This window comes from Achroia grisella, unplaced genomic scaffold, assembly GCF_030625045.1.
Source record: "Achroia grisella isolate CSIRO2021 unplaced genomic scaffold, CSIRO_AGI_Agris_v1 utg402, whole genome shotgun sequence".
In the NCBI taxonomy this organism is placed as follows: domain Eukaryota; kingdom Metazoa; phylum Arthropoda; class Insecta; order Lepidoptera; family Pyralidae; genus Achroia; species Achroia grisella.
In genome coordinates, this window is record NW_026712841.1 from 3,450,293 (window position 1) to 3,463,525 (window position 13,233).

General features: G+C 33.5%; 2 protein-coding genes across 2 annotated transcripts in view; one reads left to right on the forward strand and one right to left on the reverse strand.

Annotated features, from left to right (window-relative positions):
* Window positions 1–117: 117 nt before the first annotated feature.
* Window positions 118–6,100, forward strand: LOC131844439 (uncharacterized). Its single transcript, XM_059193332.1, has 16 exons — window positions 118–284; window positions 1,039–1,216; window positions 1,611–1,742; window positions 2,078–2,204; window positions 2,304–2,367; window positions 2,459–2,571; window positions 2,646–2,738; window positions 3,425–3,554; window positions 3,639–3,785; window positions 3,870–3,960; window positions 4,043–4,198; window positions 4,532–4,595; window positions 4,670–4,774; window positions 5,356–5,428; window positions 5,520–5,720; window positions 5,871–6,100. The coding sequence occupies exons 1-16, from the start codon at window positions 207–209 to the stop codon at window positions 6,030–6,032; spliced, it is 1,914 nt and encodes a 637-aa protein (XP_059049315.1). The 5' UTR covers window positions 118–206; the 3' UTR covers window positions 6,033–6,100.
* A 1,220-nt stretch (window positions 6,101–7,320) lies between these two features.
* The window catches only part of LOC131844165 (protein ECT2), a 30,612-nt gene continuing 24,699 nt past the window's right edge, over window positions 7,321–13,233 (reverse strand). The window contains exons 17-20 of the mRNA XM_059192965.1: window positions 12,944–13,054; window positions 9,481–9,576; window positions 8,482–8,628; window positions 7,321–8,371 (exon numbers count right to left, since the gene is read on the reverse strand). Coding sequence (XP_059048948.1) covers window positions 8,261–8,371; window positions 8,482–8,628; window positions 9,481–9,576; window positions 12,944–13,054 — 465 coding nt within the window. The 3' untranslated portion in view covers window positions 7,321–8,260. The remainder of the gene's footprint in view (window positions 8,372–8,481; window positions 8,629–9,480; window positions 9,577–12,943; window positions 13,055–13,233) is intronic.

The following is a 13,233-nucleotide window of genomic DNA, read 5'->3' on the forward strand; positions in this document are numbered from 1 at the left end:
CAATACTTATTATCAATTTTATAATCGAGTAAATGTCTGGCTGTAGTGGCATCCGCTTTTGCCTTTCTCCTAAGAGAAGAAGAATACAAAAAAATGACATGTTTGAATATTGTGACAAAATGGCATTAAATTTATTTTATTATTTATTGATATTTCTATTATAACATCCGTAACTAAATTATAAAATAACCTTTATAATTGGCAATATGGCAAACACTAATCGAGAGCGAAATGCGAATCGTAATTCTATGGAAACCATTCTCACATTTGAAAACAGAGATATTGTAAGTATAATATTCAAGAGAACTATGAACGATATATTTTTATTGTTACGCTCTTCTATCCTATCTATGGATTTCGATACGTGCGTTTTTAGTTCCTTTAGTGATGACGCATGAGGCGACAATGCTATTCTCTACAGCTCCATATCAATTACTGCTAATTATATTATAAGGTGCGTTTGGAAATAATATTTATTTCAAGTCTTATACGCTGTATCCAGAAAATGTAACTAAAACATCCCGAATTTTAATCATCTGCTTATGTAACCCTCCGAATTGTACATGTTATATAATTTTTTTATTATTATTTATGGTAATATTTGATTTCAGCACAAAAATAAATAGCTGATAAATATGATTAGATATAACATTACCATTATATTATAAATATACAAATTTCGCATTGTGATACTTATCCGGAATAAACTCTGAAATTAATTTTTATAAAATTCTTCGATCTGTGTTTAATGTCCCACTGTTAAAATTATTTATTTATTTTTAATCGTAAAAATTGAGTAAAACTATCCTTGTCGAGTTAAATAGCTAGGTTATATATAAATATATATAATATTATCTTATCAGTAATATAAATATATTAAAACATTCACAATAGGTGTGTTAGTAGGTAGTCAATGTTCGATGTTCAGGCAACGCTTGTCGGCAATATATAGATGTATGTTCTAAATGTAGCGGCAATATATAAATTTTAAAGAAAAAATGCTACTATTGTTTAAAATCTCTTGTTATTCTTGTGAAGAGTCAATGGTCAATGGTGTGGTCCACAAATAACATTCCTGGCATGGATAACGCTACTGGCGGTGGATCACACCGGCGCGTAGCCGGTCGTCTGAAACTGCGCACCGGCACCCTCGCACTTGGCGCGTTCCTTACCATGCACTGTCGTGTTACAGCTTCTGCACTCACTGGTGGTTTTTGTAAGCATTTCCATATTATTGTTATATGAAACTAGTCATATACATATATATATGTATATATACCACACTCGTTCTAACATTGTTTATAGTTGACTTTATTTGCTTTATGTACTTATATACAGTACCTATACTTAGTTAATAAAAATGAATCCATTTTAATCCGGTATTTTTGTTTGGAAGTTGACGTGAACGAGACTTTAGCTATAATTTATGATTCATTACGGCGTTTTTGAAGACTATTTATTATCTTCAGAAATGAAGGGATTTCACCAATTTTAATGTCCGACATAAAAATCTTTGGTATTAAATATTTTATTTAATTGTACTTGATATACGAAAATGTTATCTACGCGTAGATAATACTCTAGGCTCTATTATGCCTTATTCATTTTAGTTGTCTTTATGCTGTTCCTAATATTATCGGTGGTATTGTTGGCAAATCCTTTGCGCCACTTTGAAGTATACCTCGGACAGTGGAGTATCAGTGGACCGGGACGCGCCTTCAGGATTATTCCTATGCTCGATGGTACTTTTTTTTTTATTATAGATGATAATGGAATGGTGCACCCGCCTGCGCTAACGGTTTACGCTGGCGGGGCACCAGTGGAGGATGATAAGATAAACAAGAGGTCAGATCAGTTAGCCCATCGTGACAAATTCACCCGGAAGTTATCACAATGGTTTCCAGGGGGAACCGCGTGGAGGTCAACCTGACATGGTACATTGCTAGTAATGGGGTCATGAGTCCACATTACTAACAATCCCGTCCCCCCGCTCGATGGTACTTGTATTTATCATAATAATGTTACGTTTGTTCACACGCAACTGATTAAGTCCATTACATTAATAAAAACATTTCAGGAATTGGCATAGCTATTTGTATAAATGCAATAGTGCGAGCTATCATTTGTTGTACTATTGCTGCAATATCGGCAATTTATGTTGTGCATTCCGTGGCAGATAATAAGTTACCCTTCACACATTGCAGGTAAAACTACACTTTATGTTAATATAAGTTTAATATATGTTGTATATGTAAAAAAAAAAATATTTGTTTCAATAAAAACTATCTAACTTTTCTTTTCAGAGACTTTGACCTAAAAGCATATGATCCTATTATAAAGGATATAAAAAGTGTGATGTTGCGAGAGGCATGTTTATATTATTAGACTTAATTACCTATTACACTACCTATTTAATTATCTAATTATTCCTATGTGTAATTTAATAATATATTTGCAGTCAAGATTCTCTCTAAAGACTGGTGTAGTTAAGGATGATGCGGAAGTTATTAATTCATCACCATCCACCGTAGGACTTTACTATCGAGCATGGCGAAATATGTCCAACAACAGGTTTACTTTGTATGTGTGCATTTCTGTGACAATATAAAAAGAAAAGTATTTTCACATGGAAATTATAATTTCAGTAAACGGAATGTACGTTCAATAGAAGTGTGTAATGAGATGTATTCTGGCACTTATCCTCCTTTATATAGCACGCCTGCATATAATTTTTTCTAGTAAGTTCCAATTTTGAACCTCTACATATATACTAGGTACTTCATCTTAAAAAAATCGACATATGCAAAATAAAGCAATCTGTATACTGATATAATATATACCCACAATAATCGTATGCTCGAATTACCTACATTATGACGAATTGCCATGAGTTTTTTTGTTGTGAATGATATAGAACCCCTGCCACATTATCGATATACTTCGGCGACGGCGGCGTATTACAGTGTAAAGTTATAATAATAATAAATCTAACAATGACACAGCCATCTAGTCCCAAGCTAAGCAGATTGTGTGTTATGGCTGTGTGTTATACTAAACAGCTGATAGAAACATATATATATATTTGTAAATACATAATATACATAGAACAACTCAAACCAATACAGTCAATCACACTTATAACTAAATGTTTATACGTTCGAGAAATCGAATGCACGACCATCGCAAGTAAGGCGGTGTGCTAAACCGCTAAGCTACGATGGTTTGTGGGTTCGATCACGTGTAATTCGTTTATACATTGCTAGCTGTCATTAATGCCCTCTACCCTTATCATCGATAGTAGGGAAAAACTACTAATACAAAATTTGACGTTCATAAGTTACTAGAAGGTCCTACTTGAATAAATGACTTTTGATTTCTTTTGATAAGTAGGTAATCCTCTCTCCTACATTGCTTCTATTTGCAGCGTGGAAGTTTTGCAACTGCGGAAGGACTATAATTTGGGACAGTTTAATATGCCACTTGTTTTGAGTATAATCTTAACTTGGATCATAATATGGATGTTAATGATTAGCGAACACTTATCACACGGGAGAGTGAGTAATGCGAAATACCAAAAATAAATTGACCTTTCTAATCATTAACATCTAGTGTAGTATAGAATTCAATTTAATTTATAGTTAATCTGGAACAACATATATGCATGGTTTGTGTTGGTGCCGTGGTGTTGGGCGGTGTTATTAATAATTGCAGCATTCACAAGCCTTCTTACGATGGAAACTACGATACATAAAGTCTTTCGCATTAGTGCTAAGGAAGTGTTAGCTGTAGGTATAGTAGTCTATAACATATAAATATATATACATATTAATCGTTTTTTATATATTTATTAAATTATATAAATTCCACAGGGCATATCGGATGCTTTACAGATAGCACTATATATACATTCTGCAAGCGTTGGGACTGAAATTATCCTGGGGAAAGGCCTAAATCACTACGGTAAATAATATCATCACAATTATTTATAGGTATACTATTAGGTATGCATCAGTATTTTTCTATAATTATCCTTTTTTAATAGCATCTGGGCATATCGATCCACAACTTAATAATGAAAATGTATGGCACTCTGGTATGCTTTTGCTATTGATCGCGATACAATCAGGGGGAGCCGCTGGCTGTGCGCTGGTTGATTACATGCAGCCTGATACACAAACCACCTACGACATGCATGAAAGTAAGTGACAAATTACTCGTATTTTTTAATATCAACACACGCACACATGTATTAATTGTCTAAGTATTATCACAGATAATATAACATTGTATTATTGAACCAGTTTCTATTTTTTTTCTGTTTGGCCTCACGACGACGTCACGACTAGTTAGTAAAGCACTAGGCCATAATGCTCTCAAATAAAATTCTGCTCACCTACTATAAAATCAAATATAAAAACTGATGTTTATAAAAACGAATACTAAAAATTGTTGTTATAAACATAATTGTTTTAATTATGAATTTGAAAATATGTGATTTTTTCTAGAAAACTAAAATTCCTATACATTTCAGGCACTATGTGGATAATACCCATGTATTCTAAGTGTACTTCATTTGGTAACTATTCGCATTTTATGTAAGTTAATAGCTCATAAATAATGTAGTTTATTACTGACCTACAACAAATAAAAATTACTAAATTCTATTTAGATCGACCCTTATATTTGGAGGACTCTGTCTTTCGTACATGACTGCGGCATTCATGTTGCTCAAAACTGCATTGCACACCATATTCGAGATTAAAGTGAAATTAATGTAAGTTTACTTTTTATATTAATAAAATTTTGTGTTTATATTTCAATGATATATGTATATCCGGCAGGTGGCTTTGCTTTTCTGGGCAGGGCGACGTCTGCCAAAATGCCAAGTCCGTTAGAATTTTAGTATATTTTGCCCCATTTTTGGTTCATCTAAATTTCTAAAAATAATAAATTTTTAAAGTATATTGTAGCTTTATACATAGGAGACTTAAAAAGGAAAATATATACAGTAGAACTGAAATTTCCATATTCTTAAGTCGTCTAAAATAAATAATATTATGTAGATATTAGCTGTCCCGGCAAACGTTGTTTTGCCTTAACATAAAAAAAAAAACTTAGGGTTAGACTACCCCTAACATTTAGGGGGATGAAAAATAGATGGTGGCCGATTCTCAGACCTACTCAATACGCTCACAAAATTTCATGAGAATCGGTCAAGCCGTTTCGGAGGAGTATGGGAACGAAAACTGTGACACGAGAATTTTATATATAAGATTTCATAAGATTAATTTCAGTTATGATGACATAATGCTTTTAAATAATGTCTGCTGACAATTTCCTATGCTTTTGTTTTAGCTTCATAGAACAAATCGTCGTTGGTGGTCTTATATTGATATGCATGGGACTGAGTTTACCATTTGCCACTAATGTATGTAATTCTATTCTTATAACGTAACTTTTGTATAATGAATAACTTTGTTATAAGCCTATTAAATTTCACTAAATTTATTGTATGGCAGGGCGGAATAGTTTTATTGGAGAGTGTAGACGCTGTAATGACAGGGTTGGCGATGCCGTTTGTTTGTCTGCTAGAGTTGGTGGCACTGCTGTATGTGTACGAAAGTCACGATTTTATTTCCGATATGAACATCGCTACAGAGGAAAACGCATGTTCTTCTCGTATTGGCACTCAATGGCGAATGATCCCATTTATTACTGTTGTAAGTAGATATTCATTTAATGTAATCGCGTGAATAAAAGTAAATGTAGAAATGTAAATGTATGTAAGTAAAAAACAAACATCTACATGTAAATTAATAATAACCGTTTTAATTGAAGTAAAAGTTAAAATCTATTGTTACATGTTTCAGGTCACGATTGTAATTAAAATATCAGTCCTAGTGAGCTCCGAATTGCCCGCTAAATTCATATACATGGCGCTGGCGCCGCTCTGCGTTCTAGTGGTAGCGGTACCACTGCGTGCCTGCTACAACGCCTACTTTTTCCTCGCTTCAACGCCAAATAGCAATTAGATATACAGTCTCTTATGTATACCTGCAGATATTTTTAACGCTACGTTGGAATAAATTTATACAAATAAATAATATTGAAGTGGCTGTTTCTAATTTCAAATAACAAATATTTCACAAAATCCATATGAAAGCATATCATTAAATACATCAATAAATTAATTTATATTTTGTCTGTCTGTCGGTTTGTTCCTGCTCTTTGAAACGGCTGAACAGATTATGACGGGACTTTCAGTAGCAGATAGCAGGAGTAACTTAGGCTACTTTTATTTCAAATATTATAAAATCTCGGTACATTCACTCACCTAGGACCCAAACTAAGCAGATCTTGTGTTATGGGTACTAGAAGTGATACATAATATAGGTACATAGATTGGGAAGAGGATTTTTAGTTATGTGGACTAATAAAACTGCTCACAATGTACCATGTCAGGTTGACCTCCTCGACCAATATTCTTATACGTTTGTGGAATGCTATAGATGGTGGAATATCTGTTTGTGATGACCATAGCATTTATAGAACAAGGAATAAAATAATAATTACAAATAACCAGACCAGTATTTACTTCTCGGCATGTGCGGTACTTTTCTGGCACTTGCACTTATATAAAATAATAATAAAGGAAATTATAAAAAAACACCAATGGTTGACAATAAATGTTTATTGTATCAATCATTTAAAATATTTATAAATATAAATCTTTGTACATGGTTTGAACATACGTACACATGATGATTGCTGATACAAATAATATTGTGAGACTCGAGCACTTTCGAGAAAGAGACAACACTATGTATATTGATTAAGGACGTGTGTCGCTCGAGCACCGAACGATATGTAAAGTGCAGTCGCCATGGACTGTTTAATGCTATACATATTCAATACTCGGGTAACTGCCTTCTCTATGACAAGGTAAATATTTAGGAACACTTTCAATCAATAGCAAACAATTAAGGTAGGTATAGAATATAACACTAACCTACGATGCCTATTTCACGTTTAAATTAAAATATCACAATATGTACATATTATCAGGAGTATCATAATATCAATAACAATTACTGTGTGACACAAGCTTTGTAAAACTATTCTATTTACATTTCAAACCCTACTTTGATCCCAAAAATGTCCACCTCAGAGCAAACATTGTAAGTAGAGATAATTATTGAAATCGATAAAACTTAAACCTATTTTACGAACATACCAACTTGCAATTAGGAAATATCATAATTGTTATGATTTAGCCAATTCAAAATCTTCTATTTAAAACTTTAGACCTCAGTTATGTGTTATTTTTATAAAATATAGACAACATTTTATATTCGATTGTATAATCTTTTATTTATATAAACGTAAAATAATATTCGATATTATAGGCCGTTTAATTATTCATAATAATACTATCAAATAATTTACTATATTCCTGCGGTTTAATTTCAATCTGGCTCACACAAAGGCACTCCTAGCACGCATACAATACATATCGCCTCGTCCATTATATTCATTTTATAAACAAATAAATTACATTTAATTGCCACATCCCTGTTCCCTAAGCAGAACGTTTAATTAACACTGGTTCACTGAACGTTACTAAATATGATTGGTTATGTATACCATAACCCACCGAGACGGGATGCGTAATAATAAAGTTCCGAGTGTATCAGTCAAGTGAAATTAGTTAATTGTTTCACTCAATACCACATACCGCGACATATTCGAGGAGAAAAATTCGTGGGAAAGTTACTTTGGCTGAAGAGTGTTGGCCAAAGCAAAAAAAAGTTAAAAAGAAACATTAGGTGCAATTAATGTGAAGGAAAGCCATGTCCTAAAACAAACACTCATTCACGCACACAATTACACCAGGAACTATGTCCATTTGGCAAACGATTATCAACATTTGTCAAATACTCAAATTCGTCAATTTCTTAAAATGAGTTGCGTGAAAATTGATTTCAAAATTACCCTAAATTACTGAGAATGTTTTTTATTCATCATCTTACTAAGATGTACTATAACTTAATATTCCTTTGTCTCTACGACAGTTTCTTTACACCATTTAACGTATTACTTTCACATAACAAACACATTTATAGAAGAATGGCTTCAATTTTGTTGCATATAATATTCTTTCTTGACTTTTTCTTGCGATGGTGTGTCGCCCGTTCCGAAATGCGGCGTTCGGTTGCGGACGTTACTGCGGGCGGCATCAAGCGCGGCGCGAGCGGCGCCGTCAGAAACGCCGCAGTGCGGCCGCCGCGCCCGCAGCCTTGCGCGTGGGCTGCACCGACAGCGGCGCCACCAGCACCTCCGCGCCCTCTCCACCGCCGCTGGTGCCCATTTCCTACAAATCACACGCGAATTCATCCCCATTTTCCGGTAATTCCCGTTGTATGTATTATATATTCGTGTGTCAATTACGATCAACTGTACACTCTTGAAGAATATACTTACGTTGATATTATTGCAACTGGCGAGCTTCATCTGAGCGAGTTGCGAAGCGGGCGTCAGGTTCGCTTGAGAACCGAAGGGCGAGATCATCGAGGACATGGCGCGCTTGAGTTTCGACGGGGTCTTGTTAAAGGAGAGTGCCCGCCCCACCTGCACATGTTACATTCCGTTAGTGTTCGCCTATTACATTCAATATTAATGCACTATTTCATCCATTGCATTTAATTTAATACGTAATATAATAAAAACTAGAGTGCAATGATTATTTACTAACCATGTCTACAACCGACATGCCTTCACAAAATTGATATTATGTACATGAAGATTCTACCATATTGTTTCCATGCCATTATTACTGATATTACTTTTAAACAAAATTACAATTTACAATCAACTGAGAAACTGTACTGTTAACTTGTTTTATTGTTTACGTTGTGCTACGTTAGTAATACAATGATCCCGAGTTGTTAGAGTGCAAAAAACAGATTATACGGTGAAAGTTACGGACAGTGAGTACATGTGAGATAAATGTGTGGGACTAAAATAAGACAAAGGTGAAAACGATTCCATCAACCGAACGGTATGGCACGCTCACGAAAATGGTTAACAAGTGTAAAAGCGAAGCGTTACATTCATCATTCACTCCTCTATCCCGTCGTAATTGTATGTAATAGACGAGATTCGAGTTTTAAAGTTTACTCGGACACACGACATCCATCCCAGACAAAATTGGCCACAAAGACGCGTCGGTTAGGTATCAATGAAGCCAGTAATGAGGCCCTGAAAAGACAATGACCAATTTCACAATTACATATTCGCTGATTCCTGTCTCGATGGTGTAAAATAATGTGAGTTCCATATGCGTTCCCATACTGACAATACACCGTGAATGGTTTGTATGATGAAGCGAAAATTTCGAGCACAGGAAGCAGCACGATATGTACAATTAGTATGTTCGGGGACGGAAGTTTGCGAGAGGAGCGTGGCAGAGGCGCGTCAGACCTGTGCGAGTAAGTGAGCGCGCAATACCCATGTTTCGAGCAGCCCGGTGGCCGGCTCGGGGCGCAGCCAGCCGCCCAGGCCCGCCAGCGCCTCCAACTACAACACAACATCATCGCTCGCCGCTACTCCTCTACATACTCACTCTACTCACTCCTACAGACTGCACAAGCTTCCTACGGGATTCTATTCTACTTTATACGTACAGTGATTGACTACTTGGAAATATGTGCAGTAGTTACAATCAATATTATTACTTATGCTAATATTTACATAAACGAACTTTTAATCAAAGAATACACATAAAGTTACGCGATACTGTTTAAAGTTACGATCGATAAAATCTATCGAAAACGTACTAATAGGCCTAATATTAGATGTATTGTAACGAATCAATTAGAGTTGACTCAAGAGAAAGTTTTTTATTGACGTAGTAACTTTTTGGTACAGTCATCTTTGCTACATTGAATCTATCTGAATACTTACTTAAGGGGTTACATGAGTTTCACGGTTTCAAAAAATTGATTTTTTTTTGTCTTATTAAATTCTATAACATCTCTAGAATATTGTCCTAAATTTTCAAGTTGATCCGACTAATAGTTTCGGAGATACGGCCTTGAAAAGGTGGACGCTCGAGGTCAGGTATAATATTCTATTCTATTCTATTTTGGTGATTTCTCGTTAAACTACGAAGTTCATTTTGAGGTTATAAGTGTTTGTTGTGAATTTATTCGATAAAAAATGCCGTTTAACGTGTCTAGAACCCAGATAACGGAAGGTGTTCGTAGAAAAGATAGACCTAAGAAGAGGAAACAAGGATATCAGTTATTATTAATTATGCACGGTATGGACCTAAAACTTGGTCCAAATTCCCATGAATATGCCCGAAACATGGATGAAAACCGGGTGACCGCAGCCGAAAAGAAATCTACCAGCAAGACTCGTGAAGCCAGGATTCTTCATAGATTGGAGCAAAAGGATGCCCTGGACATTGCAGCTGCAGCAGTTTCTCTACTTTATGGCCCAGGAATCGACGATTCAATGTAAATTAAAAAAAAAAAATTACCACTTTTAATGTCTCTTATAACTTTAAACGCGTTTTTCTCAAAACTAAGTTTTCAAAGACGGTTGTCAAGATTTCTCGCGAACTACTCAACCGATCTTGATGAAATTTTACACAGGTCTTCGAGATATCATTTACAAGGTCTTGAACGAAGGATTTTTTTTTAATTACAACTATTTTAAGAAAAAAATGTCGAGAAATTTTCATTGAAATTTGCATTTTTTTATAAAAACTTCTGGCAAAAATCCAATTTTCATTTTTTTTTTCCTTCGTCCAATACCTGTGGGCTAATTATCTAACTTCGTTCGCAACGATTTTCGTATGTAACGTAGTGAAAATGACGTCATCTGTCAATAATGCGATTATATTGACGCCATTTGACGCTGTCAACTAGCATTGCAACGTAAACGCAACTTTACATATCGATAAAAATTATTTCTATCGAATGTCGATTTAGTAACTTCGTTGCAACGTCACGTAATCGCTATTTTGCCGAAATGACAGCGTGGAATTGAAACGGTTTTTACATTATGAGAAACAATTTAGAAGGTGTTTCTTTTGGTTACAATCTTTAAAATATCAGCATTAGCAGCATTATTTATCTTGTTTTGGTAATTTTCAGTATTACATATATTTTTATTATATTAAATATTACGTAGAAAGTCGTGAAAAGGTTTTAAATTTATTAAAATGGGAAAATTGTCACGACTCACAACATGACATCAGTGTTGCCAATTCGATATTTTATTTTCGTCCCAAATCACATAGAATAAAAAATGTTGTATTAACTAGAGTAAACGTTTAATATAAAATTAGGGTTGATTATGATATTAATATAATTAAAAAACTATTTCAATGAATACGGTGCTCTGTGAACGGAATATAACGTTTATGATTTGCTCTGTGATTTGTTTAAAGTAAATAAATTTATTTGTTTAAAGTTTTTACAATTATGTACAAATTTAAAAAGATGTGCCCATATCATTTTAAATTTATATGGATACCTACGTACTTACCTAGGTATCTATAGCAGAAAAGAAAATTTAATTTGTAGGTTAGATTAATATTATTAATGATTATAAATAGTTTGTATAAAATATGCTTTTATATTAAAAAATTATTAACCTTATTTTTTCATTAGAATAGAATAGACTTTGTTTATTTTATTTTATTAAATGTCTATTAATAAAATTAAAATAAAAGAACATGTACTGACTTTTTAAATTGGTCGGATTAACAATATTCCGCTGCAACTTCATAGTAGTGTTTTATCGATAGAAATGATTTATGTTGCGGTCATTCAACCTTACTTGATCGCATTTTTTAAATTGAAATGATTTTATATTGCATCACAACTTCAACAGAAACAATTTATCGTGTTACATAATTAGCCCACTGGTTTATTGTCTTTACTAAAACACGTATTTTTTATTTTTATTTCAGATGATCCTAAAAGAAGTTCTGCTGACAACGCGGAGGCACCTTTTTTCCGAGGGACTGCCGGAAATGGCGTCGTAATGACCGCCATTTTGATATTTTTTTTGACAATTTTACAAAATGTTTATTAAATATGTATCTTTTAAATAAAAAAAAAATACATTAAAATATTTCATTATTTATATGTAAAAAAAATTATTGAAAAAAGGCCGTTTTTTGCCCGAGGAAACCCATCTAACCCCTTAACTTATTCTTTAAATCGATAATCTAGCGGAACGAAAAATTATATTGTGTTTGTTATATACACGACATATAAAATGACCAGCTCGATTATAAGATTTCTTTAATATTGTTCATATAAAAGAATAGGTAGCAACATCGCTTCTAAAAGACTTCTAAAAGAATAGATAAATCATTCAAAGTGCATACAGACGTTACATCAAATGCTCCCCATTTGATGTAACGTCTATATTATAAACTAATACAAATTTCAAAGAATGGCAAATTGGATTGGATATTAACTGATAAATTAATTAAGTAGACATATTGATCTACTCATCACAAACGTGTTACCAGAATTTGTCCTTTATTAATATCTAGTAGTAAGACGTCGATGACACGAACAATTTGAGAAGTACACTTTCATGCCTTAGTTACACATATATGACAATACTGAATGTTTGTGAATATTCACAATGATTTTATATATTTTTATATTACTTACCTATAAATTTCTGTTATTAATCTGTTATATATTATACAAGCTACACTACATACATCTTACGAATTCATGCTCAATTAATCTGGAATTATCTATTTGTATTAATTTATATTTATTTTGAAAGTGTACAAAACAGCCGTTTCAATTCTTGAGATATAAAATTGTAACGTTTACTAATTCATTCCATTTAATTACTAATATAAACAATATATCAATAATATTAAAACAATGTAGTGATAACATACCTTAATTCTTGTACGCGCGGCGAATTTGGAAACTTTAGACAACGTACTAAGTGCGAGGTCACTGGTGTCGATATCTAGTTGATGCGACTCTAGGCACGCTAGGAATTTGTCCTGGAAACAATCATAGACACATATTACAATGAATTCACCTTTTCCATGAATATCATATTGCACGTACAAAGATCCAAGCTATTATTATTGTCTCACAATATTCTAAATAGTGCTATCGACTCCGCTTTTCCAATTCCCATAAAAATCCTTTTACGCAATTGACAAAAACTATATTCATT